We start from the raw sequence: 18996 nt of genomic DNA on the forward strand, positions 1-18996 counted from the left end.
TGTTAGCATGCAGCAGAAATGTATGGAGTGTACATCAACTATCACACCGGGGATGAACAACTTTTGTCACGTGACCACAAAAGTCAACGCAGGTTGTTGAATTTCATCAGGAATCCCGCTCCGTCAGGTAATTTTCATCTTTTTATAGAGAATATGTTAAAATTTCTGGACAATACAAAGCTTATGACATGCTTCATACCTTTTCGCATATTAAGACGCATTGCACTTGTTTCGAAGCTTTGCAGTTTTTAAGAACACTTCGACACAAACTTTAGATTTTCGATGCAAACGCAGTTTGATTTTATATTTTTTTACTTTCCATTCACGAATAAATCATATTTCTAGAAAAATGAGAGCACACGATGCTTAATTTTTGATGATTTATTGTATTTGCGATATAAGTTGTTGTTGTTATATTTAATTTGGGCAGTTCTTGCTATTTCAAAAATTTACAAACGCGGGTTGGTTGAGCAAACGCAGTTTGCTGAAGCTGGATTATGGCAAACGCAGGTTGGTTAAGATTACGGAATCCGGATAGTGACATCTATATTCTTGCCCTTCTTTCATCAAGGGCGACACACGACACACGAAGCGATACACGATATTTTGCGCGACAGTCGCGGCGACGCGCGATATTTTATTATTCAAATATCGCCCATATTATCCGAATTTCGTGTAACGCGGTCTAATTTCAGACCGCGACACACGACACACGAAGCGATACTCGATATGTACTGTTCAAATCAAATCATCATCAACATCTTCATCATCATCATCTCCATCTTCATCGCCATTATCATCATAAAATAAATCGCGATTCGGAGCGGAGTATTGTAAAATGAAGATCTCAAAAGAATTGAAAAATAATTTGTCGGAATGTTATTTTTCTCATGCTGTTTTGTTAGTTGTCCAAATATATTTAATATTAAATATTATCTTAATATTAAGATTTGGTAGTTAAAGAATGCAATTTGAATGAACACAATTGTATGCATATGTTTTGCTCAGCTGTGAAGATTGAGGGAACAATTTATAGAAGAACTGTGAGAATCATCTCTACAGTGTTGCTACTGTTCCGCAATTCATAATACTATATTTTCGGCACACGAGCATTTTACTAAAATGTTGAAAGTTAATAAAAACAAAATATACGGTGTTTGGGAAAACGTATTGAACACCTGAATGTTGAGACACTTTACGACAATGGGCTCGAGTTACAGGTTGTAGCACGGCGTCTCCGTTAGCAACGTACCAGTATAAATTTAATATAATAGCAAAATTGAACTGAGCCTCGCTCTGTGAAAAGGGGGTTGAAAGCATGTGCGTTAAGTGTTGTCCCATATTAGCATTTGCAGTCCGCACAGGCTAATCAGGTACGCCACTTTCCGTCTAAACTGGGCGTTCTTCTAAGAAGAGACTTCTGAAACGAAAAGAATCATACAAGCGGCACGAGTCGTCCCTGATAAGCCTGTGCGGACTACACAGGCTAATCTGAGACAACACTTTACACACATGCATTAAACCCATTTTTCGCAGAGCGACGCCCAATTTTCCGAGTCTAAAAAGTTTCAGAATATTAAAACCCATTCTTAATATTAATTAGCACATTCATATATTGTCAGCCTGATTAAAATTACTGAGAGCAACACCACTCATTCGAATAAAAAATCTGTACCCGCTTCGTCCAGATAAACTTACTTGCTTGTTTGTTTTAACCTAACCATGATAAAAAGAGACATACCTACTTATTACAATATATGAACATAATTTAATTCCATCCGCATCATCAGATGAGGATAAATATAACAACCAATGTTATCTTATTTCTCTTAATGAATAAATTGAAAACACAAATAATGTTGCCCATTTGTAAAACCAAAAATAAAATCAGAATAATAACACGCCAAATCAATGTTTCGAAAGCACTGTTATGCAATTAGAAAACACAAACGAGCAATAAAACCAATCGAAGCATTTGAAATTGACATTCGGATTATGAATGCAGTAAAAATAGCCCCTTTTTGTCTCCCCTGATTTTTTGAAAACGCGACAGTCGACAGGCGATATGATTATAGCGAAACTTGAACAGTACAAATATCGCGTGTCGCCGCGACTGTCGCGCAAAATATCGTGCGTCGCTTCGTGTTTCGTGCGTGGTCCTTTGAACGCGAGACACGACACACGAAGCGATACACGATATTTTGCGGGACAGTCGCGGCGACGCACGATATTTTGCGCGACAGTCGCGGCGACGCACGATATATTTAACACGATATATCGCCTTTTGGGCTACCTACACAAGGGCGATATTTCCTGGTACATTCTCGCTCGTCGCTCCGTGTATCGCGCAAAATATCGTGCGTCGCCGCGACTGTCGCGCAAAATATCGTGTATCGCTTCGTGTGTCCCCCTTGATGAAAGAAGGGCAAGATTATAGATGGCACTATCCGGATTCCGTAAAAGATAGTGGTATACGCCGGTTGATTGAATATTGAATACCATTTTGTTTCAATTTTGAATGTTGTACTTATTCCTATGATATCATTTTCCTTTTCAGAATGACACGAAAAAAGTCTCACCTCGGGCGGACCAAACGAAGGACTGGATTGCATCACACTTCTGAATTCCTACCGCCAACAACCTCGCCTTTTCGAACAGCAATGAAACGAAAATTAACACCAATGAAGTCTCCAATTCAGCAACCCTTTCGATCTCCTTTGTATAAAGCAAAACGAAAATCGCACCGAGAACTATTTAAAGACAATGATAATCGCGATACTAACTGGGTTATTGATATGAACTCTCAAATTCAAAGTGACAACGCGCCAAATCCAATGAATGATATTTTTGACAAAGAGGAGAACAACAATAAGTGCAGTGCAACACAAACACAGAATGTTACCGTTGAAAATTGCACACAAACGGAAAATGATTATGCATCAAATATACTTACCAACCCTAATATAGCAAATAACATCGCAAAAGAATTAAAGGAAATGGTGGACGTTGTTGTTGAAAAGTTATCATTACATTCAAAACTTCATTTAACACTGTTAACTTTCTTCAAACTGATTGTGATGGATTTATTTCCACTTGATAATATTGCTTTACTGTTGTGGTCCGATGTAGTGCGATGGTTTGATACATCAAATACAACACATATGCGATACAGTGAGGACACAAAACTGTTTTGGAAAATAGGGTGGCGTTTGTTTGGTTGTCGATTTGTAAATTTTATGGCTGGATTCAAAAACCAGTCTGAATATTCGCTGGGTATTTCTGAGATAAGTCAATATAGTCCAAAAACTTCAAAGATAAACTTTGCTGTTCCAGATATCAAAGTGCTTCGTTCTTTTGATCGTTTTAAGTGTGACAGCCAACGTGACCCTGGGATTTACGATGATGTAATTTCATTGCTCGAACAGAATGCAGGTCACATGTCATTTTGTCTTACATTCGATGGCAAAAAACTCAAACAAGGTTTAACACAACAATTTGGCGACGTTGATCTAATTGGATTTGAAAACGGACCAACACTAATGGAAAAAAGATCAATTTTGCAGCAGACTACTGAAGACTTAAGTGTATTATCCTCACAAATCCGGAGTCAATTTGACAAGAAAGTTCCTTTAAAAAGGTTGCCAGATGAGCTGAAAGCACAACTCAAGCATTTTCTCTTGAATATGCTTAAAACTGTGTCAACAGGAAAACATGAGATGGAGCAAATAAAAAGGAAAAAAGAGTATGCCAAAGATAAGTTAATGGAACGAAGTGATGAAACTAACTGGAGAAATGGGAAGTTTGGTTATGCGATAAGTGCCATTATTGCATACATCTATGACATTGACACGTTTGTTGGGAAATCTGAGAAAGTTATTCGAGAAATATGCGTGTGTGTGGCTTCACTCAATGGAAAATTGTTTGTGGATGATAGGAACGTTAGCTTAGAAAACAACAGTGCATTTTATGCTATTGATGAACTTCAAAATGTGGACGAAAACTACAGTACAAGATTAATCAAGCAGAGAACTGAAAGGTGGTTTGAATTGCGTGCATCAGCCAAGATTACCGGCAGCACACTGTACAAAGGGCTTGGGTTTGATGGTCTGAAAAATCAGAAAGACTATTTTGAAGGTCAGTTCTGTGGCGTCCCCAGCAAAACACCATCTGAATACATAGCTAATGCAATGAAGCATGGTCAAGATAATGAAATCAATGCCGTAGCAACACTTGTTGGCAAGATTTTGCCTGTCGTTTTGCCTGATTTAGTTTACTGTGAAGAAGGCTGTGTCGTGGTGCATGACGAATGTCTAAACCCATTTTTAGTTGTTTCACCAGACGGAAGTCTGCGACGAGACGTATCGATGAAAAGTTCAGAATATGCAGTCGAAATAAAATGCCCAATACGTGACGTACATTATGAGTTGCCAGAAAGATACCTGCTGCAATGTTTATCTGAAATTGAGGCACTTGATGTCGGAAAACTTATATACTTGTCCTGGACCGACACATTTACCTCTGTCTTTATCGTTGACAGGAATAAATCTTTGTTTGCTAAGGCGATGCAGCTCGCAAATTCATTATTTGGTGGTTCCAAGATAGAGATGCCAACTAGGTTGCCGGATCAAATAAAACTTCTCAAAGAAGAAATGCATACATGTTGCAAGACAATACCATTGATTGGACTCTTTCCATCTGCAGTTGTTGGAAACCCTAAAACATGCTCTGACCAAGAAAGAACTGTATATGATATGACTTGCCTTTTAGAATCAGTACAAGACTTTCACGCCAGAAGATATGAACTTAAAAGAGAAAAGGCATCAGAATCGATTGTGTTTATTTGTTCTGACCTAAATAGAAGTTGGGATAAAAACACAAGGTATAATGTTCCAGTTGCGTGGTTAACAAAGGGTTACAGTCTCGACACACAGACAATGAGACAAATATCAGAGGGAGTACATATGAAGTGTCATGCAGCTGGTATACACATTCCATGTCAATCCTTTGATGGCCAGTGGCACAATATTGTTACTAGAACAATCGACAATAAGCCTCTGACAATACTTCAACTCCAGAAAGATGTATGGCGAGAAGTTGAGCAAATGCGAAAACAGACAATAATCAATAAGTTTCGAGAAATCAATACCTGTCCAACTTGGTTTGTCGCACAAAATGACAAGTTCAAACGAATAATTGTGAGCAATTACATAACGGATGTGCCAAAAATAAAACTTGAAAGAAACAAACCTTCAACAAAAGAAAATACAATAGGAGGGACACACGAAATTCGAGAAGATTCAAATGCATGTATTGATGTTAGAGATAACTCGGACATACAAACAAACTCAACGGAAGAAGACGTAGTAGAGAATGAAATGTTGACAACTCCATATAGTGTCACCGACAAAGATGCACGTTGCTTACTTGCTTTATTAAAGTCAGACAAAGCAAGCAACAACAAAGGTCAATGGGATGACAAAGAAGAAGATCACATTAAAGAAAGTATGTCTATGTCAATGAAACTTAAATGCATGCGAGATGTAGAGCTTAAAGTTCTTGTAAGGTACTTTAGAAAGACGCGAAACTTGACACTGAACGAAACGGCAACTAAAACTCGAAAATTAGAAGAACTTTCAGGAATGCTTGGACTATCAAAGCCTGAAACGGAAAAAGGATCTTCGAAAAGGTCTTCGAAAAAACAGTATCACACCAAATCATTGCGTGATTTAGCAGTCAAAGTACTAACAACTAAAGTTTCAAAGCAAGCATTAAACTGTGCTTACGCAGAGATCATTTGGAACGATCAGTATATCAAGTGGAAATCTGAAGCTCCAGTTTTGGACAAAATTAGTATTAATGAGACTGGCATTTCTAGAGAATGGTTCTACCACCCAGAGTTCAGTACAGCCAGAAATCAGCTGGAAGTGAAGTGTATCGATGCCACACATTTGCTTACACGAACAAGAAGGAAATGTTGTAAAGGTGGTCTTGATGGGTTAAGCAATAGTGCTTGGAAAAGAGTTGCAAGAACGGGGAAAACATTGCTGACTCCAATCATGGTGGATGACATTACAGATCCTATGTCATCTGCGATGGCTGCAACCCACTTCTCAGACAAAGTTGAATCAGAAATGCGTCAAATGGGGGAGATCGAATCAGCAGATTTATGCAGAGACATTCGAATGTGGTGGGAGGCAGAGGACTGTTCGGGAATCCCGGCGCTTGAAAGGTTCAGAATGAGAGAGAGTCTTCGAAAACGTCTCTTGTCTCATGTTGAGTTCTGCAAATTTCCACCACCAACAATGAACGTTGCAGGATGGCCAATACAGCTCTGGGAGGCACTACTGTCACATATCGATGCCAAAACCATGCTGTACGAACTTTGCCATGGAGGCTGTTACAACGTTAGAGCGTTTAGTAGTCTAATTGGAGAAACATTTTTCTCTGAACTTGTTCTCCATGACAAGACCGGATGCGGCACTGTTTCTGCTGCCGAGTTTGGACGTTTCATTGGAACAGCAACAGAGCAGCTGCATATGCGTCAAGACCCAGACAGGTAAGTTTATATTTGAAAACATTTAATGACTAGATAAGTATGTGTATGTGGTTTCTTACCAGTACATCTCTAGTTGGGTTGGAAATACTATTGCCATTTTTGAAATTTCGATTGCCCCGGCCAGGGATCGAACCGGGACCAGACCACTGAATTCGTAGACCATTGTGTTACCACTCGACTACCGTACCACCATTCTATATAATAATTTACCAAATAAGTAGGTAATTGTTACAATCAATAATCAGGTATTTGAAGAATATCGTTTACATTGCATACCAAAATATATAGGTATGATATAATTCAAACCGATTGTGTTCACATTGGCTTTCAGAAAATAATCTAAATCAAATTTTATGATTTCAGGAAGTTTTTTTACCGTACTAGTCGCTCCCATGTGTATGGCTTGACTGGATCAACTGAGAGCAGCACTGCACAGCCGACCAACAGTGACGGATGCAATACGCAACAGCAGAATGACATCATTCGAAAAATAAGATTAAAGTAAGCCAAGATCCTGTGATTTAAAATTATTTAAAAATGTTTTAGGTTTAGAGATGTCTACAACAAAAGTCTTTTTAAAATGAATCATTATTTAATTGCCAGGAGACAGTCAACATTTATTTTATTTTAAAGGTATGCTTTGTACACTGAGGCACGTGCTCAGAAAATGCATTGTAATGAAGAGGATTATATGTGTCTAATGCAGATGTTTCCTAAAATGTGAAATTCGTTATATAAACTTATCAATACGTAATATTCAACAGGATTAATTTGCATCTGTCGTCAAAAAGGTTAATTGCCAAGTTGAAGAAGATCAATTTCATGTATTCACTAAGAGTCTAGGACACGGGTTCGAACCGTCGACGAGTACAGGGGTCATAATTGCCTGAAAATGATACTCAGTACTGTTAATAATTCATGATTCGACATAAAATGTGATTACATTTTATTGTCTTTGCTTCGGATGATGTCAAGCTGAAAAACTCGCTCTCAGTAAATAAGATGGTAAATGTTGTAAAATAAATAGTTTTCGATAACAAATATCATGTTTCAGGGACCACGAATTTGACATTCCAAAACGGAAGGAACCTAAACGAAAATTTGACACCGTGTCAACAAGCAGAAACGCTCTCCAGAAGGGAACGTTGGGTGTCCGATGGGAGAGGGCAAGACGAAATGACAGCAAAATGCTTCTAACATCAAAAATGGGAATTGACATTGACCCGTAAAAGGAAATCATAATATCATACGACAGTTTGTAGTTCTTTAAAAGACAGCTGTCATTTTTGATATTCGTTAACCAACGTTACCTATATTGATTCCGTGTAATGCTACTGAATTTGATTTTGTGTTGCTCTTTCTATGTTTATGCATTGAGGAGCTACCAATATTGGGGCCGTATAATATGCTGCCTATATTGACGCTGTGGGATGCTTCATTTAACGAGGCCTACCGGTATATTCAACCTTTTTGGGGGATTTGAAACAACAACAGACATATTGGATCTAACTTTATTTTGTTTGCTGTTATTTGTTTCAAGTTTTAAAATTACAGTTTCTAAAAAATGCCATGTATCTTGTATCTTGTTAATTAAAAAAAAGGTATCTTTCTTTTAGTTGCATAATGATAAATAATGTGGACCTATAAGGAGAGAGGTATCATGAAGCAAATAAAACAATCGATTCCTCTTATTCTGCAAGACATAGTTTTCATTTTAGGTGTATACCATTATCTTTTGATCCGAAACTTTAAATATAATAATAACTATTGACCTTTACATGGGCGCCTTGCAAATCACTAGTGTCTTCATATTGGTCATACAATATAATGTCTTTATGTGTAACGTGAGAATCCTGACAATCTTACAATATGATTGTTGGAGATAATACTTAAAATAAAGCTGAAGGCATACTACATCCATGACAAAGTACACTTCACCGAGATAAGTCTAACTATACTGTGAAAAACATTGAAAAACCCAGCGGTTGAACGCAAACAAGATCAGTGTCTTTAACAACAAAACGAACCAAACATATGCAGATTAATTGTTTTATTGCTGCAAAGAATATCCCGTATCGCAATAATAGCTTATACGCAAAACATTAAACTGGCCTATGTGCAACTTGAGAAGGAATTACAGATTTACATGTAATTGTTGACAATTCGCACAATGATTCCAATGAGACAAAAAGCTAACTCACCAAAAATATATTTTAATCATATTGATTCGAAATAGATAAACAAAAATCGCAGATTACAAATGAGTCTCGCTCTGTGAAAAGGGGGTTTAATGCATGTGCGTAAGGTGTCGTCACATATTAGCCTGTGCATTCCGTACAGGCTAATTAGGGACAAACCTTTCCGATAAACTCGATTTTTGCTCAGAAGAGACTTTCTTTTAACAAAACATATCATAAAAGCGGAAAGTGCCGTCCCTGATTAGCCTATGTGGACTGCACTTTACGCACATGCATTAAACCCCCTTTTCACAGAGCGCGGCTCAAATGTATATTCCAGCGGATATGGTGAGATCAACAATAATCACAGATAATCAACATAGATTACAATGATTTTGAAAAGATCAACAATAATCACAGATAATCAACATAAATTACAATGATTTCGAAAAGATCAACAATAATCACAGATAATCAACATAAATTACAATGATTTTGAAAAGATCAACAATAATCACTGGTTATATAAATCACAATTAATCGGTTGAGATCAACAATAATCACAGATAATCAACATAAATCACAATGATTTTGATAAGATCAACAATAATCACAGATAATATAAATCACTATTAATAGGTTAAGATAAAAAATTCACAGATAATCAACATAAATTACAATTATTTTGATAAGATCAACAATAATCACAGATAATCAATATAAATCACAATTCATGGGCTGATATCAACAGTAATCACAGATGAGCAATAATGAACACAATAATTTGTATGAGATCAACCATTATCATAATCATTTTAAATTAGAATGATAAATATTACAACAATAATCTTATTAAAAACAGGAATATCAAACAAAACAACACAAGATAAACGATATGAAACACAATGTTTAAGACGCAAAAACACGCGTAATACTATATATTATTGTATGACAGTCTGTATTTTCAATAATTAAGAAAATAACCACGGCACATTGGTAAGAATTAAAAATAATTCTTGGTCTTATCATCGTCATGCAACAGATGACTAGGCCCGGTGCTTTGCAGATCTGTGCTTTGATAGACTACTGCGGTGCCTGTACCTCTTTTCACACATATCACAAGCAAAGTTTTTCTCTCCATTGTGGGTGGCAAGGTGGGCCTGAAGGTCAATTTTCTCCCGGAGCGTTGCATTGCAAATTGAGCAGGTAAATTGCTTTGCAGCAACCTCCCTCCGGACGTGACGATTCAGGTCATCTTTGGTTGAAAACTTTTTGCCGCATTGTTCACAGGGGAACGGCTTTTCAACACCATGAATGCTGCATCTATATAACAAAAACAAATGGAACTGTTGAATTATTATTCAATACAGAAAAATACACACAGAATATTATCCATAACAATGTGGAACTTAACAAAATGATGGTCGTCAGAAGCGCTCCAGATAAGGCGCGTTAACGCGTATTTACGCATTTCAAAATCCAAAATACGCATTAAATAATATGTTTAAGGGTCCAATTACATACGTGAAGTATCGGAACGCGTACATTCTGGATTTATACGGTGTAAATTCCAATTGTTCAGTGACAATTTGCATTGAAATTTATCTGGACAATTATGGTCGTTAAAAACTAAATACTATAATGAGCACACCAATATGCACCACACTAGTAATAATGTGTTAAGTGTTTTAAAGCCGGCTTTTTTCGAAAACACCATTCAAAACATTTTAAATAGTGCTTTGCAACTAGGTTATAAAAACATACTTTCGCTCAGAATGCAATGACCTATGTTGAATTGTATCTTGATTTTTAAACCGACAGAACCTAGCATTGTACTAAAAACAAAAAAATACAAACCTGTGTCTGTTGAACGCCTGTTTTGTGTAAAATGTTTTTCCACAACAGGCGAATCGTCCAGTCCCTCTGTGGCGCTTATCATGAAGCTTTAACCCCCACTTCGATTTAAATGTCTTTCCACAGATTTCACACACGAGCGTCATGTTTCTGTAATGAAAGAATTACTTTTTGTTAAAATATATTTCTAAAATGTTTTTATAAAGTTTTAAAGACTACACCAAAAGAGATATGAAACGCAAGTGATTGGATGTGACACACTATCTGCTATTCTTTTCGTCACAGTTCAATAAACATGCGTGTTTACTAATGCACGGGATTTTCGTGAGTTTTGGCGCGTTTAGCGTCATTCGAGGTCCGCTTAAAGGAGGCAACGCACGTTGTGGTTCAATATACTTGTAACAGTACTTAATGTGTTGATAAGCATATTTCCGCTCTGTTTAAATGTCCTCAATTGAAGTTCCGTAGTCATATATTGTGTTGAATAGTTAATATTTTCGTATTTGTAACCATATCATATTTTAGAAGACTTTCAAAAATGTGTACAGTGTGCGTTTCATTATCCTTTGAATATTCTCGCAACCTGCGTTTGCCATTTCCTATTGCTCAAGAAATACCAACCTGCGTTTGCAAAACAAAACAAAACAAAAAAATAAGATATTTTTCAATTTGCACCGCTATTTTTGTCATGAATCTTATTAAATATATTAAAATGAAGTGTAAAATCATACTAATTCAGTCGTTAAACCAATATTGTTGAAAGAAAATCATCAACACCACATAAACAAACAGCGTTTGCAATGCATTTCAGAATTTTGTGTCGAAGTGTTCTCGGAAAGTGGAAACAGTAAAGGCAATGGAATCATTTCAAATAAAAGTTTATTTAGTATACTGTGTCATAGGCTATCACTTGTTAAAAACTGAAATTTTGATTATATGAAAAAACAACAAAACTTACCTTAATGTACAAGATTACAATCTGTTTCTGCAACCGGCGTTGACTTTTGCGGTCACGTGACAAAAGTTGTTCATCCCCGGTGTATCAAGCGACTGCTGTCGCATTATCGTCTCAAGTCTTGGCAGACGATGTCTATAGTATTTTCAAATCCTAGAGCAGTCGAAACGTCACGAGAATCGTGCTGAATTCCTATGAAACTGTCGTTCATTTACTAAGAATACAGCTCAAAAACTTGATAAGTACTTTCAACGCAATGTAATCTACCCGAATGTACTAGAAAGTGCTTTGTTAATGGAATAAATAATTCGGTTCAATTTACTTAAACCACTGCCTTTCAAAAGTCCATACTTTAAGGAGAAGCGAGAATGTACTGAACGAGGTCACAAAATGGACACGATTGTAAGGACATCGCATGAAATTCCGGTAGATTGTCCAATAAGAGTATTGTTATACGTATTTTCATTCTGGCGGAATGGCTCCTCATTCTATTTTTAGTGTGATGCGGTTTTCAGATTTTATTTCAAATAAGTTCAAGGTTAAGTTATTTCATAATTAGTTATTCTATGACAGTAAATATCGTAATGCTTCAAGTAATAAAACCGGCTTTTCATTTCCCTTAAGTCGCTCGTACTCTTCTTATTGAGCACGTTAGCAAAGTTTATATTATATATCGATATTATTTTGCTAATCCATGATTTCCATCAGAAATACATCAAAACGTACGTGAACTTTCTTTCGTTGTTGAAAATCAGTTAATCTACTAACCAATCACATACTTGCCCTGGGTAAGATAAGCTTTTATGGACAGTTTAGTATTGTTGGCATTCTATTTCAAATTGGGGAAAACTTTAATCAAAGGTAACGAGAGAATGGTTATAAAAATTAGGTCTCAACGCATCCCCAATGCAGTGTATGTTCTCCTGCTAAACATTGAACTCTCAAACAGCTGATTATCAGGCAAATTCTCTACAAAGTGAGCTATTCGTGTCCGGCTTTCGAACTAAGGAAATATTTTTCGATATGTTAGTCATCCTTTCCTTAACTACTCTTCAAATAATAGCAAGTAACCCAGAAACAAATAAGTGCATGATCTACATTATGGACACAAGCAAAATCATTTAATCCCAGGTCTTGAAAACTGTTTATTTGCTTGAACGAAACAGTACATATATCTAATAAAATATGGTAAACATATTATTGTGTTAAGTATACAAATGTATATGAATAAGAACAGTATTATCTCACTTCGTGAAATACACACAGTATTCTGAAACATACACATGTTGATTCTGTACAAATGCATTGATAACCATTACATGTTCAAAAGTATTTTTCATATTACATGTCATGCAACTTGCATTCATAGAATGAAACAATATCACTAGCAAGATGCATTTATTTAGCGTCGTCAACGTAACCATATGTTAAAAGAATGAAAGCAACCTTTCACACAACATTTCACGAAATACACACAATATGTTCCAAAAAGTGACTTGCTGAGATCACATTCCTTATTTTCTCTTCTTGAGCGGATATAGGTTCCGATTAAGTTTAATTTCGTTTTCCCAACTATATTCAAATGTTATCTATCCCATGAAAGTCCTGACAACATCACTGACACCTCTGTTACAGACCGAGCACCTCTTTGTGTCATATGCACAGGTGATACACATAACGTGGTGGGCGCAAGGCAGGAACAGCACGTTTGAATCGTTGATTTTGCATCTTGAGCATTTCACAATACTCTTCAAACGCTGGTTCTCTTCGTAAAACGATTCTTAAGAAGAAAATATTTATGTTAATTTAAGTGTGGCACGTTCATATAACAAAAACAATGACCCATGAGACTTCTTGTTGTTAAGTCGGCTAGATTTCCTTGGTTATACATTTTAGTTACAAACATTGCAAAACACCCATATGCTTTTTAATAACAACAATCCGTTTTCAACAATAATAATAATAATAATAATAGAAAGGAATTAGTAACTGTTCTTGATTGGTAAAATTTTCCGCAAAAGAACACACGCTAGTATATTTACTTATAGCCCTATATAAGACGTTGAATCTAGACGTTATACATGTATCAACAAACGAAAGGAAAAGCACGGTACTTTTTGCCACCATTGCAGATACTGTTATCACATTCTCAAAATAATGATATGCTAAAATGCAAACCCACTACATAAAATATGATACAATGCACTGACTGGCTAGATCGATGATCTGAGACAGCCTCGATGCTGCGCGTGCACCTTCGAATGGACATTTCATTTCCTATCGCGTTATTATCTTATTTGCAAAAGTACTAACACATCGTTACAAAGAATATTAGACCTAATTCGGATATGGTTATAATATAAAGATATAATCTCATTGTATAAACCAATAGTTTGTTTTAATTATTTCAACTGCGGGATAAATGTTTGTTTATAAACATAACAATCTTCCTCACATATATATATTTATATATATAACATTAGCATATAATGTGTTAATGTTTGGATATATACATTTACTTGTGCAAAGAAATTATATTACCTGATATCTTAGCCGATGTATATTGAACGGCTGTTTCCTTTTGTATATGGTCTATACGGTTAATGATGTCCTCAATATTCGGATGGTGATTACCTGACAAGAGAAAACAAAGAAACCTGGAAATGACGCGACATAACTGTATGTTTTAGCACATTTAACCGAATTTCTTCATGGTATTACCATCAAGCTTTAGGTGATAAACTGCTTCGTCAAAGATCTCCGTAGTGAACCCCATTTCATTCATGCATATAGATTTCATCGTCACAAGATCCATATCAAGATCAAGGTCATTATGATGATGAACTTCTGCCGGAGGATAAGATGCGTTATTCTGTGTGAAATATAATAAAAATGATATGTAAAGCTAGTGTTATGTGGTTCATTGGATATAGCATGTGAATTGCGTTCATTTAATACAACTAATCGACTAGTTATATAGAGTGTAACTACGATAAAAGAATAAGAATCCCGAAACAAAATTGACATTGCTGAACTTTATTGAATCATTAGTGTTATTTACTGTATCAATTTTTGATTAATCTAATGTGATATATGAAGATATATTGCTTTGTAATGGAACCGGTCATTACCAGCATAGTTGTCGGCGCGTTTGCACTGTGTTGTATTTGTTCAATGAATGCATCCCCTTTTGTTTCTCTTGCAAATGTACATGCGGGAAACCACTTGCAATGCTCTATCCATGGGTCATCATGTCCCTCCCAGTTCCTTAAACCTCCGTTACACGAAAAACATCGAACTTCGTCTCCTACACCTTGCAAAATTTGTAAAACCTATGCATAAAGACATGGTCATCTCTTCCATTTGTCGCAACATGTTTTCTGGGGAGAAAATTGAAATCGCGAACTACCAATCACAATCAAGATTTTTCCAAATGTTTAATACAGCAAAAAATGAACTCCAGAACCTCTATCAGGCGAGAAAGGATTGTTCTCTTCCGATGCTTATATAACAGAACATCAACTATAAACTAAAAATGATCTAAAGTGGAATCGTCGCCTTGGGACGGTAAATGCAAAAAAAGTGGGCGTTTAAATCAAAGTCTCGAATATTAGCGCTGATATTGAATTAATATTATACCGACTAATAAAACTATTGCAATTATGGAGTGTGTTAAAGTGTTTATGTTGCGGACGTTCATGTTGTTTGTATTCATAAACTGATAGAATGAATAGTACTTTTATTTGTAAGCAGTTTTTTTGTCTTCGCTAGACAATATTTTCTATTTTGTACACAAACCTGTGTAGAACAATCCTGCTGCAGCTAACTCTTCTGGACTTTTTATGCTTCGAAAGTTATCACTTTCGTAACTTAGTAGGCGAGACTCGAATGTTGAATAATGGGGACTTCTTGAAGAATGACTGCTTGCTGAAAGTTTATTCAAAGGGTTGACGTACCAAAATCATGGCACTAAAATAATTAAGTACAAGACGATTCAGAGTACTGGATAATGTATTTACTTAAAGATTCATGATGCATACATGTTGCTCCAAGGTTCCTCTGCAATTCTGCATATTGTCTTTGACGATTGTTCTCTGGGTTGGATCGATCTAGCTCTTTCTGAAAATTAGGTGATGTAGACGTACTTCAAGATAATGATTTAAAAATACGTACAGCCGACTTGATTTCAACTTTGAAGTGATGTTGTCTGTTAACCGACATAAATAATATAATTATTTATCAAGTTAATCAAATTATATTGCTAAACTAACAAAACAATCACAACGAAGGCAATACAACATTAAAATGCAATTACATACCCGCTTTTTGTTCAATCCTTCGGGACCAAACATAGCATCTAAGTACAGACATGATTCAGCATTTCGTATGTGCTCTGTCATTGGATCGTCTTCAGGACTGACATCCTTAAGACCAATGCCGCATTGGAAACATCTGATTAGATCGAATTCACCTGAAATCAACCGTGTTAGTAGTTAAAAAAAATAGTATTCATTAATTCATAAATACTATTGAGTATTTGCTCATTCTGTGAGGACATTTTGTAGAAAAACAGTATCCAGATTAAGTTTGCAAATCCAGATTATTTGCAAACTTATTTTTTTTATTTATTGAACAATTGTTATGAAATTTTGCATATTTGTAGGGGGCATTGAGTACATACATATAATTGAAAAAAAAGAGTAAAAATGTTTTTGGAAAGTAGAGTTATTTGATGATAAAGTTGCCATCCCCTGTTATATTCCAACGGGGTTTTGGCTCCCCCGTTAAGAATTGCAATTTTCCAACGGGAGATTTTTCCAGACGGGAGAATTTTACCTATATTTTACAAAAAATGTAATTTAAATATTATGCTTTGTTTTCTGTTTCAATGTTTACAAATACACATGTTTAAGTTATAATTGTAAGAAATATGTACTTTAATAAGAAAATAAAGTGTTTGTAGATTTTCTTCCTCCCGTGGGATTTTGACGGGGGATCCCGTGAAACTCCCATATCCATTAAACTCCAACGGGGTTTTCACGGGAGACTCCGGCAAACTCCCATTTAAATTAAACTCCAATGGGAGTTTGACGGGGGATCCCCCGTCTAACTCCAATTTATAAATAACTCCAATGGGTGTTTGACCAGAGAAGGGAGGGGGGGAACAGACTTCAATAAACAGTTTATACCCATTGCAATATATTCTATTGTATAAAGAGTAAAAGACACCAAACTTTATTAAATAATTGATGTTTTCTTTTTAAGGTGCCAAAATCAATTTATAATTTTTGAATTTTCTTAACTCGGTACGTTGAATAAAATGTCTTTTTGAAAGAGATTAGACCCACATATTGCTATTTCTGGAAAGATGAATTTAAAACGTTCCATAATTTTGAAAGACTGTATAAATAATAAAGTGACTTATCTCGAAAATATATTACATTTACCTTTTGATAATCCAAACGTTGCTTTTATCCATTTTTGTGATGATAAATACAATCCAGAAAGACAATAACATTGGAAACATACTTATTGTCATTCGGAATTGTATTATTGTGTTGTTTATTCCCGTTTAAAAGTTTTGGAAGTTTTTTGCTCGAAATTTTGGGTCCGTCTATAATGCGTATATGACTCATTTTCGCGAATATGAACGAAACGAGCGAATATGATCGAATATTTGCAATATTGATGCTTTTTCTGCAATGTTTTTATCAACAAATTACAGTTTAATGTAAAATATAATTAAGACTGTTAACATAAATAGATCAATTCTCTAGCCATTATCATGTTTCGAACTCTAAAGTCATGTTCGCGAATATGAACATTGTTTTTAGGCTACACACAACCAACAATAACCACGACGACTCCACAATACAAGGTTTACAGTCAACTCGTACCTTATTCAACTCGCACGGTAGTCAACTCGCACGTTGTTTGGTCAACTCGCACGGAAGTCAACTCGTACCTAAAAGTCAACTCGCACGGTAGTAAAACTATTGATGTGTTGATGGGTTCTGAATGAGTTATTTATGCATAAACACAAATGAGAAATACTTTCAGAGTTTAGTTCAATACTTTTTATTGCAATATTTTCACAAAATAACACATTTTTTTAACAAATTGTGTTTACACCAGGTTACATTATCGGCACATTATAACAGACAGTAAAAGTACTTTTTAAAATATATTTTTTAAACTATTATTTTTATTAAAATATTTGAAACACACATTGTCAAAGCTTTATCATGTACACAAGTAGACATTCATCTATATACTTTTATTTTAATATTTATTTCAATATTTACATACAGTATCAAAGCTGTACAATATGTATACAAGTAGACATACATCTAGATACTTTTATTTTAATATTTATTTCAATATTTACACACATTATCAAAGATTTACAATATGTACACTAATATTGTAATTTAATGAATAGGACATAAAGACTGATAGAACTATGGATTATTAAGAATTTAATATATGTCATAAAACTATTAATGAAGATCCCGTTACCTATGGAAAACTTATTGCGCACACAATTATAAGTAAAAAACGTATAACAATAATGTTAACGTGAGTACAAATACGTATAGCTTAGTATCATTTAAACCGAGTATATATGATTATCATACCTACATGTATTGAAACATTTTTGTACGCAAAGATTATTAATTTTACAATAATAATCAGTCATAATACAATTTTACAGAATCAAATGTGTATTTAATTAATAATTTAATAAAATTGCCCAGCATTATTAAAATTTGAACATGAGTTACAGTTCTACATTAATTAATTAAATATTAAATTGTAAAGCATGACAAATTAAAATATTTATTTAAGTATTCCATACTACAGCCTTATTTCTAGGCAACCCCTATCAGTAATAGCCTTATCTACCCCTCGATTATCAGTACCCTCATCAGCTCTGAATGACTGACAAATTATCTGTTTATTGTAATTTTAGGGGTGGGAAATAGGATATGGTGTTTTCAGGTATTGTTACTTTCTTGACTGATTAGGTGACATATGGTTTATTATTACAATTCCAAATTAACAATTAAAGTGATATTATCGGCATGTTTCACTGTTGAATTGAGCTGAACATAATTAACAGGTCAAAAGAGTTAGTTTAAATGTGGTTACTGACGAATTATCTGCAACTCATCTTGCTGCCAGTTGTTTATAAAAAGTATATATTATAATCGATATTTTACATGACTCACGCAGTCCTCTAATCCGAAATGATCCGTAAAACAAAATAGTGTATTTGTGTCGTATGAACGAATCTGCACTAAAACTAGATTTAGATTCACTTCGTAAATCGAATCTTGTATGTCGTCAGTTGTCAAAACGAAACTACGGTTGATATTCAAATGCATTATTTTTCTCTTTCCGGGATATTTTTGTAGTATGTTGATGCTGCATTAACAAATATAAGTGTATAT

General features: G+C 35.1%; 3 protein-coding genes across 5 annotated transcripts in view; 2 read left to right on the forward strand and 1 right to left on the reverse strand.

The window, feature by feature from the left end:
• The window catches only part of LOC127853191 (testis-expressed protein 11-like), a 199511-nt gene that overhangs the window by 9085 nt on the left and 171430 nt on the right, over window positions 1-18996 (forward strand). The gene's annotated exons all lie outside the window — the stretch shown is intronic.
• LOC127853201 (uncharacterized) lies at window positions 96-8165 on the forward strand. 2 transcript variants are annotated; one of them, XR_008036522.1, is made up of 3 exons: window positions 96-127; window positions 6920-7057; window positions 7611-8165. XR_008036522.1 is itself a non-coding variant. In XM_052387482.1 (3 exons), exons 1-3 carry the CDS (start codon window positions 5640-5642, stop codon window positions 7783-7785), a joined length of 1230 nt encoding a protein of 409 aa, XP_052243442.1. In that variant the 5' UTR covers window positions 5633-5639; the 3' UTR covers window positions 7786-8165. The 2 variants fall into 2 exon arrangements, 1 of the variants encoding a protein (XP_052243442.1); XM_052387482.1 differs by lacking the exon at window positions 96-127 and adding an exon at window positions 5633-6556.
• On the reverse strand, window positions 8592-11634 carry LOC127853205 (gastrula zinc finger protein XlCGF26.1-like). 2 transcript variants are annotated; one of them, XR_008036525.1, is made up of 3 exons: window positions 11546-11634; window positions 10591-10737; window positions 8592-10056 (listed from the first exon to the last, which is right to left on the reverse strand). XR_008036525.1 is itself a non-coding variant. In XM_052387493.1 (2 exons), the coding sequence occupies exons 1-2, from the start codon at window positions 10731-10733 to the stop codon at window positions 9780-9782; spliced, it is 420 nt and encodes a 139-aa protein (XP_052243453.1). In that variant the 5' UTR covers window positions 10734-11479; the 3' UTR covers window positions 8592-9779. The 2 variants fall into 2 exon arrangements, 1 of the variants encoding a protein (XP_052243453.1); XM_052387493.1 differs by lacking the exon at window positions 11546-11634 and having other exon boundaries at window positions 10591-11479.

This window comes from Dreissena polymorpha, chromosome 12 (genome assembly GCF_020536995.1).
Source record: "Dreissena polymorpha isolate Duluth1 chromosome 12, UMN_Dpol_1.0, whole genome shotgun sequence".
Lineage (NCBI taxonomy): Eukaryota > Metazoa > Mollusca > Bivalvia > Myida > Dreissenidae > Dreissena > Dreissena polymorpha.